Source organism: Geotrypetes seraphini, chromosome 5 (genome assembly GCF_902459505.1).
Source record: "Geotrypetes seraphini chromosome 5, aGeoSer1.1, whole genome shotgun sequence".
Taxonomy (NCBI): Eukaryota; Metazoa; Chordata; class Amphibia; order Gymnophiona; family Dermophiidae; genus Geotrypetes; species Geotrypetes seraphini.
Genome location: NC_047088.1, coordinates 202908099 through 202923089, shown reverse-complemented (window position 1 = coordinate 202923089; position 14991 = coordinate 202908099). Strand labels below are relative to the sequence as shown.

General features: G+C 43.7%; 1 protein-coding gene across 8 annotated transcripts in view; it reads left to right on the top strand.

Moving 5' to 3' along the window:
* The window catches only part of UBR3 (ubiquitin protein ligase E3 component n-recognin 3), a 533613-nt gene that overhangs the window by 501120 nt on the left and 17502 nt on the right, over positions 1-14991 (top strand). For all 8 annotated transcript variants that reach the window (XM_033944451.1, XM_033944455.1, XM_033944453.1 and 5 more), the window contains 2 exons: positions 1630-1809; positions 11192-11401. In XM_033944451.1, the coding sequence (XP_033800342.1) occupies positions 1630-1809; positions 11192-11401 (390 nt within the window). The remainder of the gene's footprint in view (positions 1-1629; positions 1810-11191; positions 11402-14991) is intronic.

The window sequence follows — 14991 nt, the reverse complement described above, 5'->3', positions numbered from 1 at the left end:
CGCAGAGTTCTTTTGCATTATCTGGAGGTCACTAACGAGTTTCACCTTTCTGACCATGTTTGTGCTGACGCATTCTGTTAAGTGTGGCGCTCCTGCTTCCAAGGCCACAATTTCCAGATGGATCTGTAGGGCCATTTCGTCAGCCTACGTTCTTTCTGGGAAACAGTCCTCTGTTTCCATCAAGGCACATTCTACCAGGAGTGTGGCTTCTTCATGGGCCGAAGCTAGATCTGTCTTTCATGGGGAGATATGCAGGGCGACAATGTGGTCTTCACACATTTGCCAAGTTGCTGCAAGACAGAACTCTGCTTTCGGGTCCTCGGTTCTAAGGGCTGGCGCAGCAAGCCCACCCTAGATTTTGAGGGGACTGCTTTTGTACGGCCCAGCTGTCTAGAATGTCTCACCTATTCACTGTAAAAAAGATTATGTACTTGCCCTGGTAAGCTCTTTTCCAGTAGATAGGTGAGACACTCTAGACTCCCCTCCCTGTCCCCCCTTTGCCTGCGTTCAGTTTTCAGTCTGTTTATGCTTATCCAAGCTGATTCTTGGATGCCTGTCAGACCTTGTGGGCTAGGAAGAATTTGTTTATATGTTCCATTTATTGGGGAGAAGTTTCTGTGCTCCTTTGAATCCTGTGTTTGCAGTTAACAGTACTGTTTAGCTACTTTTGAGAAGAACAATTTGTTTAAGCATGTTGCTATAGGTGCCTCTACTCTCACGTATATTAGGTGCTTCTCGGTGCTTGGGTACTAACTGTAGAGGGCACTAAACTACATAGTGAAGTATACTAGAGGCAGAGTGAAAAATGCAGAATGGATTCCTTCTGCAGCATGCGGGTATGGGGAAATAACCCAGCTGTCTAGAATGTCTCACCTATCTACTGGAAAAGAGCTTTCGAAAGTAAGTACATAATCTCTTTTTACATTTGGAGATATATGTAAAGTAGAGGCTTTAATCACTTTAGAAGTTATTTACAAATAATATGTGCTAATGTCTTTTAACATGTATTGATTGCTGCAGAGTCCATTCCAGCAAACAATGCATATTAACGGCATTAACACACATTCCCCCCTCCCATCCCCCTTTTTACAAAACCGTGATAGCGGTTTTTAGCACAGGCTTGCGCGCTTAATGCTCTGTGCTGCTCCCAACACTCATAGGAATTCTGAATGTCAGGAGCAGCGCTGGCCTGAGCTAAAAACTACTATCGCGGTTTTGTAAAAAGGGGGGGGGGGGATTGTTAGTAAGGTGACCCCATTTAATGTTTTTTGAATCTGTACAGTTACAACTTGTTAAATAGTTACTGTTTTTGAATACTAAGCCATTATCAGATGATAATGAGATTTGGTTGGTAATCCTTATTCTATATTTGTCAGGCCAGTTTATCTTCCTAACAAAATTTACAACACTGCCATTTATGATTAATAATAGCTATAATAAATTTGAGTACCAACAAACTGTTATGTTAAAGAAAATATGCATTCTAATTCCCTGATGGAAATCCTGAATCAGCAGGTTGAGTTGAATGATTTAGGGTTTCTAGCTATTTAAGGCATCTTAATGGGCTAATAATCCAGTTGGGTTAAATCATGAATAATGGCTATATGGTTTTATTTGCATGGCTTATAGGAAGAAGAAGAGTTTATGGTTCTTACCAGTTGTCTGGGGCTATCAATATCACCATATCAGACATCTAACCAATTCAACAGTGCTTCATGCCTCAACTGGCCAGTACCAGCATTTGATATTTTATCACAATGGTGTTCAGAATTGACTTTATTTGCAGAAAACCATTCAGATCAAACAAAGGTATGTAATGGAAATCTCATTGCTGGAAATCTTTTCATCTTAAATAGTTTGACCATTCCTATATTAACCTTTTCTCTTAATTTAGAAGAAAATACCCCCCCCCCCCCTTTTTTTTTTTTTTTTTTTTTTTTTACAAAAGCCCTGAAGTCCTTTAAATCCTTATGGGCTTTGGCACAGTTTTCATTTGATTTATAATGTAATTGTGGACAATGTTTTTATACTCTTACACTTTTGTTATTATGTGTGTAATCCACCATTAATTACAGATCATAACTAAATAAGGTCTGTAACCATTTATATGTTCTTCAGTTGCTTTTTTATTTACATTTTAACTCACCTAATTAGTTCTGTTCTTGGTCAATTTTCTATCCAATCTTTGAACCACAATTTCTTCCCTTCTGTCTTTCACCACTCATGGCACTAAATGAGCAATTTCATTCACTTCATTTATGTAGACAGCATACTGTAACGCTTCATAACATATATTATACACTTTAACCCCACTCCCCCAGTGTTCACTGTTAGTGATCTGCAATCTATTTTGCATAGTAATTTTACCTGTAGTACCTGAAGATTGGAGGGTGGGCAACGTTATGCTGATTTGTAAAAAAGGTTCCAGGAGAGATCCGGGTAATTATAGACCAGTAAGCCTGACTTCCGTGCTGGGCAAAATAGTGGAAACAATTATATAAAAATAAAATTGTGGAACACACAGATAAACATGATTTAATGGGACAGTCAGCATAGGTTCAGACAAAGGAGATCTTGCCTCACCAATTTGCTTCATTTCTTTGAAGGTATGAATCGCAGCAAATTGATAAGGATCTGATTGTGGATATCCAAAAGTTTGGAAGGAAAGAGGAGGTACTGTTGTTGGGAGATTTCAACCTGCCGGATGCAGACTGGAATGTTCCGTCTGCAGAATCAGAAAGAAGTAGGGAGATTGTGGATGCCTTTCAAGAGGCTCTGCTCAGACAAATGGTGACGGAACCCACGAGGGAAAAAGCAATATTGGATCTGGTCCTCACAAATGGAGAGAGTGTCTCTAATGTTCGAGTGGGTGCTCACTTGGGAAGTAGCGATCATCAAACGGTTTGGTTTGATATAATGGCTAAAGTGGAGAACAGCTGCATGATACTTAAAGTCCTAGATTTCAAACGTACGGACTTTAATAAAATAATAATAATAATAATAATAACTTTATTCTTATATACCGCCAACAATCTTGCGACTTCTAGGTGGTTTACAATGAAGAGAAACTGTACAGATAGCTAATTACAGAGTATAGCATTGAACATCTAGTGATAGTAACAGGAGAGTTACAGGGTCTGTGTATTACACGGTTTCACAATGAGTAGCATTATACAATCGACGATATTCAGAGCATAAGTAGGAGAAGAGAAAGGAGATTGCGCTTTGAGTTACAAAGGTGCAAGACTGAGAAGGTGAAAAAGATAACATAAGATGTTGATGAGAAGTAAGTTGTTAACTTGGTACATTTGAACGAAGGACGGGCACCAGTGGGAAAAACTGGTAACAATTAAAGATAGAAATTTTGGCAGAAGAGGGTAGACGGGCTCCTTGGGATGGGAGGAGGCTCCGATTTTAGGGAAGAAGTCTGGTTAGGTTATAAATTTATTAAACAATGTGGTTTTTAGTTCTTTCCTAAAGATACTATATGATTCTCTGGCGGCATCAGTGAAGTAGCCTGTCCAAGTTTGCAGTCTACCTGCTTGGAATTTGAATGTTCTATCAAAGAAGGTGCGATATCTACAGCCTATGATATTTGGGTAGGTAAAGAGGTTACGGTTTCTGGTAGGCCTAATAGAGGAGTGGAATTCGAAGTGAGGTAGTAGGTAGCTGGGGGCCAGTCCCCAGATTAGTTTATAGCAGAGGCAGGAGAATTTGAATAGAATTTGTGCTTCAATTGGTAACCAATGAAGGAGTTTGTAGAATGGACTAACATGATCGCTCTTCTTTAGTCCGAATATTAGACGGATGGCCGTATTTTGAAGAGAGTTTCTGAAGAAAGAGCTGTTAGTATGGGAGGACATAAGAGAAGTGGAAAAACAGTGGTCTAAGTTCAAAAGAGCAATAAAAATGGCTACGGACCTTTATGTGAAGAAAATAAATAAAAACGAGGAAAAGGAAACCAATCTAGTTCTCCAAACTCCATTTCCTTCCCAGGGAGCTGCTCCTGCCCCCTCAGTTTATTTTCTGCGAACAAGTTGCTCAGAATTGTTTTTGATCTGCTATGTAGTTTTATTATTTTCAGATATTGTTGTTCAGTGTTTTTTGGAGACTCGGTGCCCATAGGTTCCCACTGCCTGGAAAAGATGCAAATTCGTATAGCGGAAGTATACTGCTAGCAGGATCAGCCCCTTGGGAACACCTAACTAGTCTGCCTGCTGGTATTTTTTTTAGAGCTCAGGAGCTGTCCCATGAGTAGCTACTTGCATCCATGATTCAGTTAGGAGCTTGAGCGCAGGCTATGGGCTCCTTTCTGGTTAATAGTAGGCTGGCTACATGGTCCTTTCCCCTTTCATGGCACAGTTTCTCATGAGTTGAGGTTCAGTCCAACCTCGGTTTAACTGTAGCCAGAAGACCAGGTTTGTCCAACTCAACTTCAATGCCAAAAAATGCAAAGTTATGCACCTGGGCAGCCAGAATCCATGCAAGTCTTATACTCTTAATGGCGAGATCCTAGCAAAAACGGTAGCAGAACGAGACTTGGGGGTAATCGTCAGTGAGGACATGAAGTCAGCCAATCAAGTGGAGCAGGCTTCGTCCAAGGCAAGACAAATCATGGGCTGCATACGAAGGGGTTTCGTCAGTCGTAAGGCGGAAGTCATTATGCCATTGTATAGATCCATGGTGAGGCCCCACCTGGAATACTGTGTGCAATTCTGGAGGCCGCATTATCGCAAGGATGTGCTGAGACTCGAGTCGGTGCAAAGAATGGCCACCCGGATGGTCTCGGGACTCAAGGATCTACCATACGAAAAACGGCTTGACAAATTACAGCTATACTCGCTCGAGGAGCGCAGAGAGAGGGGGGACATGATCGAGACGTTCAAGTATCTTACGGGCCGCATCGAGGCGGAGGAAGATATCTTCTTTTTCAAGGGTCCCACGACAACAAGAGGGCATCCGTTGAAAATCAGGGGCGGGAAACTACGAGGTGACACCAGGAAATTCTTTTTCACTGAAAGAGTGGTTGATCCCTGGAATAGTCTTCCACTGTACAGATCCATGGTGAGACCTCATCTCGAGTATTGTGTTCAATACTGGAGACCACACTACCGAAAAGATGTGTTGAGAATTGAGTCGGTTCAGCGAATGGCTACCAGGATGGTTTTGGGGCTCAGGGAACTCACGTATGAAGAAAGGTTAAAAAAACTGAGGATGTACTCACTGGAGGAGCGAAGAGAGAGAGGGGACATGATTGAGACCTTTAAGTATATTACTGGGCGTACAGAGGTGAAAGATGATATCTTCAGTCTTACAGGGCCCTCAGTAACCAGAGGACACTTGCTGAAAATCAGGGGAGGGAAATTTCAGGGTGATGCGAGGAAGTACTTCTTCACTGAAAGGGTGGTAGATCATTGGAACGAGCTGCCTCAGAGGGTAATTGAGGCCAGCAGCGTGTTAGATTTCAAAAGAAAATGGGATATTCATGTGGGATCTCTAGGAGAGTAAGAATCAGGGAGTGGGTCATTGGTATGGGCAGACTAGATGGGCTATAGCCCTTTTCTGCCGTCAATTTCTATGTTTCTATGTTTCTATTACAGGTGATTGAGGCCAGCAGCGTGCCTGATTTTAAGGCCAAATGGGATCGGCACATGGGATCTATTCACAGGGCAAAGGTAGGGGAGGGACATTAAGGTGGGCAGACTAGATGGGCCGTGGGCCCTTATCTGCCGTCTATTTCTATGTTTCTATGTTTCTATGTCCAGTGAATTTGTGAGGCAGATTTCTTTTTCCTTTGATTCCAACTGAAATCCTATGTCGAAGCAGGCAGGCACAACATGGCACAGTGAGTAAGGCTATTGAAGCTTATGAGGGAAATGGGGGGGGGTGTCTAAAAGTTCATTTTGAGGGTTTATGACCCCAGAGCCAAGGTCCCCCTCCTCCAAAACCCCTTTCCCTATGATTTTTCTCTTCAGGGCAATCTCCACAGGCTGTTTGTTCTGGTGGCAGCCATCTTGGATTTTAAATTATCTTTTTTTTCTTTCACCTCCATCTGCATCAAAACCCCTCGATTTTGCTTAAAATCAACAGGGCTGAACTCCTCTGGCCTTTATACCCCTTTATCGTGCCAGGTTTGCACTGGATGGTCGGCTGAGGAGCGTCCCATGTCCCGCGTGCGGTGGAGCACGTGGGACAGGGGTGGAAGCCTTGGGCTCAGCCTCCTCAGTCCTTCAGGGTAGAGGATCCAAAGGAGATGTCCCCAGGGGATGTGACTTTTCCAGGACCCTCTGAATCTATATTGGCCAAGAGCAGTCACGTGGGGGCCATGGAGTCCAGATGGTCCAGCAGGGGGCCTATCTTCACATTCCCATTTTCCTGGCCTACAGGAGATACTTGCATTTTCATGTGCTGGAGCAGCATTTTCAGTTCTTTGTGCTCCCCTTTGGACTAACCATGGCACCTCGCACCTTTACCTAGGTGATGGTGGTGGTTGCAGCGCACCTCCACAAAGCTGGAATTCACGTGCACTCATATTTGGCCAATTGATTTATCAGAACTCCATCCAAGGAGAAAGGCAAACTGGTGGTTTCGAGAGAGGTGCAACTCCTCCAGAGCTTGGGCTGGATAGCTTCAAGAAGAGTCAGATAGAACTGACTCTGCACCTGGTGTACCTGGGAGTGTTGTTCAACACGGGCTTGCGCCACGTGTTTCTTCCAGAGCCACACAGACTGAAGCTCCAGAAGCAGATTTTAGTTACTCCAGAGCTGGCTCCTATGGCGTGGCATTATCTGCTGGTCCTGGGGTCGGTGGAGGCAACCATAGAGGTGGTTCCTTAGGAAATAGCGCACATGAGATCTCTCTGAGACTCTTCTGTTTCAGTGGTCCCCTAAGTCAGATTCACTACAACAGCCACTCCCCTGGCCACCTACAGCAATGAGCAGTCTGAGATAGTGGCTGAGGCCAGCTGCTCTGTCCAAGGGCATGCCTCTTTGCATCTGCTCCTGGGAGATATGACTGATGCCAGCCTTTATGGTTCTGAGGGGGGAGGGGGTCATTGCATTGGATGTTGGAGTTTAGTTCAGCAGAAATGGTCCATAAATCACCTGGAACTTAGAGCCGTTCATCTAGTGCTTCAGGCACTGGAGAAGTCTCTGGAGGCAAGGCAGTCAGTCTTCTCAGTCAATCTGACAGCAGTACCATCTGTCAACAGGCAAGGAGGCACCAAAAGTGTCTCATTGTGTCTAGAAGCTCAACTTCTTATCTGGTGAACAGAGGCTCACTTGCAGGCTCTGTCAGCCATGCATGTGGCAGAAGTAGAAAATATGCAGGCTGACTTTCTCAGTCAGAAGATTCTCAACCCGGGGGAATGGTCTCTGTTTCCACAAGTGTTCGACTCCATAGCTCAGTGGTGGGGGCCTCCACAGATGGATCTGATGGCCTCAGCGGTGAACACCAAGATGGTTTGTTTTTACAGCCGAAGAGCTGAGCTTGAAAGTGAGGATCGGATACATTAGTCCAACTATGGCTGATGAACGAGCTCTTGTAACTGTTTCCTTTGTGGCTCATGCTCGGTTGAGTTTGCAGGATTGCAACACATTTGGTAGTCCTAGTGGCATCCGATTGGCCTCACAGACCATTGTATGTATTTTTTTATTTATTGTAATTTTCTATACCATTCTCAGGGAGCTCAGAATGGTTTACATGAATTTATTCAGGTACTCAAGAATTTTCCCTGTCTGCTCCCGGTGGGCTCACAATTTATCAATGTACCTAGGGCAATGGGTGGGGGGGGGGGAATTAAGTGACTTGCCCAGAGTCACAAGGAACAGCGTGGGTTTGAACCCACAACCTCAGGTTACTGAAGCTGTAGCTTTAACCACTGTGCCACACTCTCCAGAGGGATGAAGGCCTCAAACTTTTGGTCCTAGTGGATCTTCTCATTCAGGTACAGGTTCCTATCGAGAATCCAGAACACTTTCGGTTTACAGCATGGCTCTTCAATTGGCAGCTCTGACATGCAAGGGTTATTTGGATGTGGTCATTACCACATTGCTCAAAGCAAAGAATCCATCCATGGTAGCAACCTATGCTAAGGCCTTGAAGTCCTTACAGCGGTGGTGTGTGGTGAAGGATGTAGAGCCCTGGCGATTTCCAATTTTGGTAGTCGTGGATTTTTGCAGGAGGGACTTCAGAAGTTGCTCTCAGTAGCTTCTCTTAAAGTTCGGGTATCAGGGCTTTCCTGTTTCCAAGCTCGAGGAGAACGAAGCTCCTTGGCCTCTCATCCAAATGTTGCCCAGTTCATTAAAGGGGCTCTGTGGTTGTGCCTTCCGGTGCATTTCCCTTTCCCTTCCTGGAACCTTAATTATTTTGCAAGGCCTTAGTACTATTCTGTATAGCCCTAACGGGAGGCTTTCCTCTTGGATCTTACAGTGTTCCTGGTGGCTATTACATCGGCAAGACGGGTTTCCGAGTTACAAGCTCTTTCCTGCAAGAAGCCGTTCCTTAGGTTCACAGAAGCAGGGCTCTCCTTACAAACAGCCCTGCCTTTCTTACCGAAGGTAGTCTTATCCTTCCAAGTCAATCAGGAAAACCGCTTGCCCGCTTTTTGCCCTACGGGGTCTAAGAAAAATGGCTATCAAGACCTCTAGCAATATTATGAAATTAGTGCCATTTTAGTCATAAGGAAGCCTGACAGCAGTAATACCATATCACTAGGGATTGGGGGGTATTTACTTGTGAGGATGCTGCTCCATATTGGGTTCCCACATACATGTGGGGGGTTCCTCTGATGGGGGAAGGGAGTTTTTTTATGCCATGAGAAGTGCTGTTTGGGGAGGGTTTCATGCTGCAACAGGGGGCTTCTTGGGAGGAGTCTATATGGTGCTCAGAAGGATGACTGCTAGCTGTGGGGTGTGGACCGCAGGGAGGAAGGCTGGGTGCTACTGGAGAGTTTAGACAGGGGGAGTACATGGGGAGAGGGAGTTGCTGAAGTTGAGGAGATTGGGAACTTTTACAGAGGGGAATGACAATTGTAGAAAACTGCTCCCATGTCTGTCTGTATGGATGGAGAGTTTTACAGCCTTCTAACATAGCTTCTTCCTCTGTACCTGGAGGGACTTTTACATGTAGTCCTGTACCAATGTTACATTAGTCTCTTGTAAAATGAATATGAGAATTCCCCATGTCCTGACTTAGATGTGTAAATTCCCTTCTCCGTATTCTATCTAAAATTTGCTTCATAACTTATCCACAGCAACTGTGCTTCTTTCTCTGTGGAAATGTTTTCCTTGAGTAAAATAACCTTGTAGTTTAACGCAAAACTATACCTGGTGTACAATCATATTCCCTTTCCCCACTTATCTGCAGAAATGACTCAAAGTATCTTCCTATTTACTAATGGCTGTAATTTTTGCAGTGTTTACAGAGTCTTAAATATTGCAGTAGTATATAAAATGTTTGGATAGAAGTACTTAAGTTAACTATTTTAGGTAAATCCATTCACATTATTCTGACTGACAATCACAAAGCTTGAGAATCAATAGTGGTAGCAAAATTTTATTTTTAAATAATCATTTGGCTAATGATAGTGGGGGAGCCCTCCAGGTATTATTGTAGTAATGTAAATTTCAACAATTTATCTCTCTCATGCAGTTGGATTCTTGCTTTTAGAATCTTTTGCTGCAGTTTGCAGCTTTCAGCCTACTTTCAGTTCCCCCTCCTCCCAAAAGAAAAGTCTGGCTCATTAGCATATTTGTCAGCTGTGCTGTTATATAACTGCTAAACTAGCATCAGGAGATCAGTACATTGATCTCTAGGCGCAGTTTAGCAGGGTTGCTAATTTTGCAGTTTCCAGTGGGTCTTTAATGGCTCAGAAGTACATCTGTTCTGTAGCAGCATATACAAAATATAAAAAGGCAAAGTTGTCAGTGGGCATGAATTTATTTTTGTTTTCTGAACATGTTATATGTAGAAATGAATATACATTTTAAAATCGGTGCCTTGGGCTATTATCCTCCTTACTCTAGTTGTGAAAACTGTTGCTTCATATCTAGACTGTTTGTATAGGGCAGCCAATCCATTTCGTGTAATGCATATGTATTTGTTTTAAGTTTCTAATCAAATGCATTTCACATATGCTTCATTGGCAAATGTGTGGTTTTTCTGGCTTGCAGGAAAGCTTTTCCTTTATGAACAGAAGGGCCCTTTTATTAAGCTGAATTAGGTGCAAATGAGTACCTAACACAAACTGAGGTACTGTAGGATGCACTCAGGCATCCTATGGTAAGTGCCAAATGTACAAGCGCTAACCACATGGTAAAAAAAAAAAAAATTCACATTTTTTTTTTTTTTTTGAGGGGCATGTTTGGAAGCAGAGAGTGGGTGTTCTGCACTAATCAGTGGCACAGCTACGTTACTTATGCAAACATTAGCACAGGAATAGCATGTGAGCCGTTATCATCTACAAAATGGGTAGCAGTAAGTACACATGCAGTAATGATTTTTGGTCATGTGTTAATAGCAACATTAGCTCATGGCCAGAAATAGAAAAGGACCATTTTTACAGCTGTGGTAAAGATGTCCTTAAGGACAATTTTTACTGCAGCTCAGTAAAAGGACCCAGAATCATTGAGTGAGTTGGGTAATTATTCCATCTTATCAAATAGATATTTAATAAAATGTTAAATTGTGCCCTTCCCGACATATAAAAGGCCCTGATTCTATAAAAAGTACCTGTCGTTAGTCACCTAACTTAATTTTTAATTGGTTCATTTGGCAGTTAATTGAACAGTTCCATTAAAAACCAATTTTAGAACATTAATTTTGGGGCAAGTGCTTAACTCAATAGGTGCCATGTAGGTGTCCTACCCGAAAAGTAGGCATGGTTAGGGATGGAGTTTAGGCATAGATTGCCTTAGGCTTTGATAGATGTCAGTGTTAGGGACTGGCAAATTAGGTCAAGAAACCCTGGCCTAATATACTGGTGCCTAACATTTTGATGCCTACTGGTACCTAAAACAAGTTAGGTGCTGCTAGGCACAATTCTACAAAGGGCACCTAGCATTTTTGATTGACAACTGTGCTGAGCAGTGCCTACTCACTAGACACCATTTATAGAATCAGCACCAAAATGTATTTCCAGGCTTGTATATAATACACTGTGTAAACATGTACAAATGTAACATCTTTGTAGGTTTTGCTTATCCAAGATCCTACGTGGGACTTACCACATCTTCTTCAGTTGCCTGAGAATTATAATACCATCTTCCAGTACTACCACAGAAAAACATGCACTGTTTGTATGAAGGTCCCTAAGGATCCTGGTCTATGTCTCGTCTGTGGTACTTTTGTTTGCCTAAAGGGGCTTTGCTGCAAACAACAGAGCTGCTGTGAATGTGTATTGGTAAGGAGTCATCATTATAAATATTTATTTGCAATAGAAGAAGATTGTTGTCCCCCCAACCAATTATTTTGGAGATATTTGCATTGCTATTTGATTTGTAACCCCAGTGAGGACTGTTGCCCACCACCATTTCTCAGTCACCCATGAATTATCTGATTACAGATTCTTTCTGATTTGCAGGAGAAAATTATCTATATCGTGCAGTAATTGAAGGGGGTAGGGAAGATTTGCCAATGACATAATTATTTTAATGTTCTGCTTTTAAAAAGCAAAGTATCATTTCAAAATTGTAAACATATTTTGTCTTCTACAGATGCAATATACAGTGATGTGAAAAGTTTTTCCCCCTTATTGATTTTCTTTATTATTGTGTATGTGTCACAGTAAATGGTTTCTGACCTTTAAACAAAATATAATACTAGGCAAAGAGAAACAGTAAACATGTAAAACACTTGTGAAACTGAGTAAACACTTTGTTGAGGGGAAGGAAGGGAAAGGGGGCATGAGGAAGGGTAGATAAGAGGGGACAGAAGAGGCTAGGTAAAAAAAGGGAGAAGGGGGAAAAGGGGAGTGGAAGAATAAGTGGTAGGTAGGGGAAGGAAGGAAAGGGGGTGGAACATGGAGAAAAGAAGAGAGAAAAGGTAAGGATAAGCAAGGAAGGAGGCAAATGGGGAAGGAGATAAAACAACATTTGGACTTTAGAATTCTTTTTTATTAAATTTTCTTTTCATCTTTCAAATGTATAAATTTACAAGAACAAATAGCCAGATATACAGCTTTCATAGTTTGAGAATTTTTACAGAACATATTCTTTTTTTGTTTTTGGATAGATAAAATGCCAGTTTAAATGAGTATACGTACTATCGGTACAGCACATGTGTCAACAAATCCCTAAGATTCTTTCTTCTTAGGTGTGCAAAAGGGAATTCTTTTCCTGAAAAAGTCCACATTCTGCTCAAATATAATTTTAAATTGGTAAAATTTTTATCTCTTGCCTTTTTCTGTGCAAGAAATCCCTAGTAGAATTTCTAACTCTAGTATAATATTTCTTGATTCATTCTCTGGGGTATCCCCTTTTCTAAAACCTATCGGTCATGTCTAAATCTTATATATTTAAGCATAATCTTGACTGTAAAACTGTCACATTGGTAATATTTTTCTTATAAGGATTTGTTAAAAAATTTTGAGAAATATACTAATCTGTTTTTGCATGTTGGTTTTCAGTATACTGATATTGGGGGAAAAAACTGTGCATCCCATCAAAATTAAAATATTCAAATAGGGGATAGATTTTAAGATCATAATTCAGTTGAAATTTCAGTTACTATCCTATAGATTAAACCATTGGAAACCTAGCCTATATCTCACACAAGGAGGCCCTGAAGATTCCACACTTTTGCATGAAACTGTTATCCCAGGACAAGCAGGCAGCATATTCTTAACGCATGGGTGACGTCACCGACGGAGCCCCGGTACGGACATTTTTCACTAGAAAGTTCTAGTCGGCCGCACCGCGCATGCGCGAGTGCCTTTCCGCCCGACGGAGGAGTGCGTGGTCCCCAGTTTCTTCGTTTCCGCGGAGCGAAGAAGACGCATGTGATTTCAACGGCCGTTGAAAACATCCTTTTTGCCTTCCCGCTCGCGCTTTTTTCTCATTTTTTCTCTTTTTCCCACTTCGGGTTCTCTTTTTTATTCGATTCAAAAAAAAAAAAATCTCTCGATTTCCTCTATTTTTGAAACCGGCCCCAGCGGGGCCTGTTTCACCATACAGGCCTCCGGTTTTGATTTTGCGGAGGCCGTGTTTCCCTTCATGCCCCCTCAACCGGGCTTTAAGAAGTGCCAGTGGTGTGCACGCCCGATCTCCCTCACTGACCCACACAATTGGTGCCTACAGTGTTTTGGTCCAGAGCATCGGGCTGACACCTGCACCCGCTGTGCCACTCTTAAGAAACGCACCTTAAAAAATCGGCAGATCCAGCAGAACATCCTTTTTGGTACCGGATCTGCTATGGAACCTGCTGCGACATCGACGGTACCGCAAAAGACGGCACCGACCACTTCGACGCCCGATCCTTCCTCGGGGTCGCTGGCACCAGGTAAGCCGGCTAAGAAGCCTTCCACCTCCCTTGAGCGCCCACCTGCCACAGTGGCGACACCGGTCCTCCCGGCCTCATGCCGACCCTGCAAACGCTCCGCCCCGATCTCGGTGAGTGCCTCGTCATCGGCCTCCTCATCGCCGGGGCGTGGAGCAGCACCTATGGAACCGAAAAAGAAAAAAGCGGTACCGGTGCCACCCCTGGATGACCGCATCATGGCCATACTCCAAGACAAATTGCAGGAACTGCTGCAGCAACAACTCCAGCACCTGTTACCGACCCTATTGGCACCACTTCTTTCAGTACCAGACCGGCCCGAGCCTCGCACCATCCCAACGGTGTCCACCCCCTCGGTGCCACTCAACACTTCCATGCCAGTCCTCTCGGCTGAACCACTCCGTTCTCGTCCTGTGGTACAGACCCGCTCTGAGGCCGATCCTCCTCGGGACCAGGAAGGGCACCGGTCTCCCCGGGACCGAGAACGATACCGCTCTTCCCGGGACCGGGATCAGCACCGGTCTTCCTCTCCCGGTACCGTCTCAATGCGCTCTGGCAAGTCTCTTTCTAAGACCCGCCACACCGAGCCTTCCACCCCGACATCTCGGCGTGCGCACACTGACATCAGGGACCCGGACTTATGGGAAGAATCCCCTCCCGGTACCGAGGAGGATGCATCGTCCACAGACGAGGAACCCTCAGTGACCGATACCGCTTCCAAGCCTGAGCAATCCTCTTTCACCAAATTCCTCAGGGAGATGTCGGCGGCTCTTTCTATTCCTTTAGAGTCCGACTCCAAAAAGTCCCAGGCCTTTCTGGATGCCTTAGACTTTGAACAACCTCCCAAAGAGTTCCTCAAATTACCCGTCCATGACATACTGCGGGAAACTTTTTATAAAAATTGGGAAAATCCACTCACTGTCCCCGGAGCTCTTCGTAAGCTTGACAGCCTATACAGGGTCATCCCAATTCCGGGTTTTGACAAACCTCAATTGCCCCATGAGTCTCTCCTAGTTGAGTCTACATTAAAGAAAACTCAGGGCTCCAGTGTTTATGCCTCCACCCCTCCTGGCAGAGAAGGCAAAACAATAGATAAGTTTGGCAAACGCCTTTATCAAAACGCAATGCTAGCCAACAGGGCGAATAATTACACATTTCACTTCTCATTTTATATGAAGCATCTCGTACAACAACTATCCGCCCTACAAAAATACATCCCTGAACGCAAAGTTCCACTCTTTCAACAACAAATTTCCAGCCTCCTTCAACTGCGGAAATTCATGGTGCGCTCTATTTATGATTCATTTGAGCTGACCTCCCGTGCGTCTGCCATAGCTGTTGCCATGCGGCGTCTGGCCTGGTTGAGGGTATCTGATCTTGACATCAACCACCAAGACCGCCTAGCTAACGCACCCTGTCTTGGGGACGAACTTTTTGGGGAGTCCCTGGATTCAACCACCCAGAAGCTTTCAGCACATGAGACCAGATGGGACACTC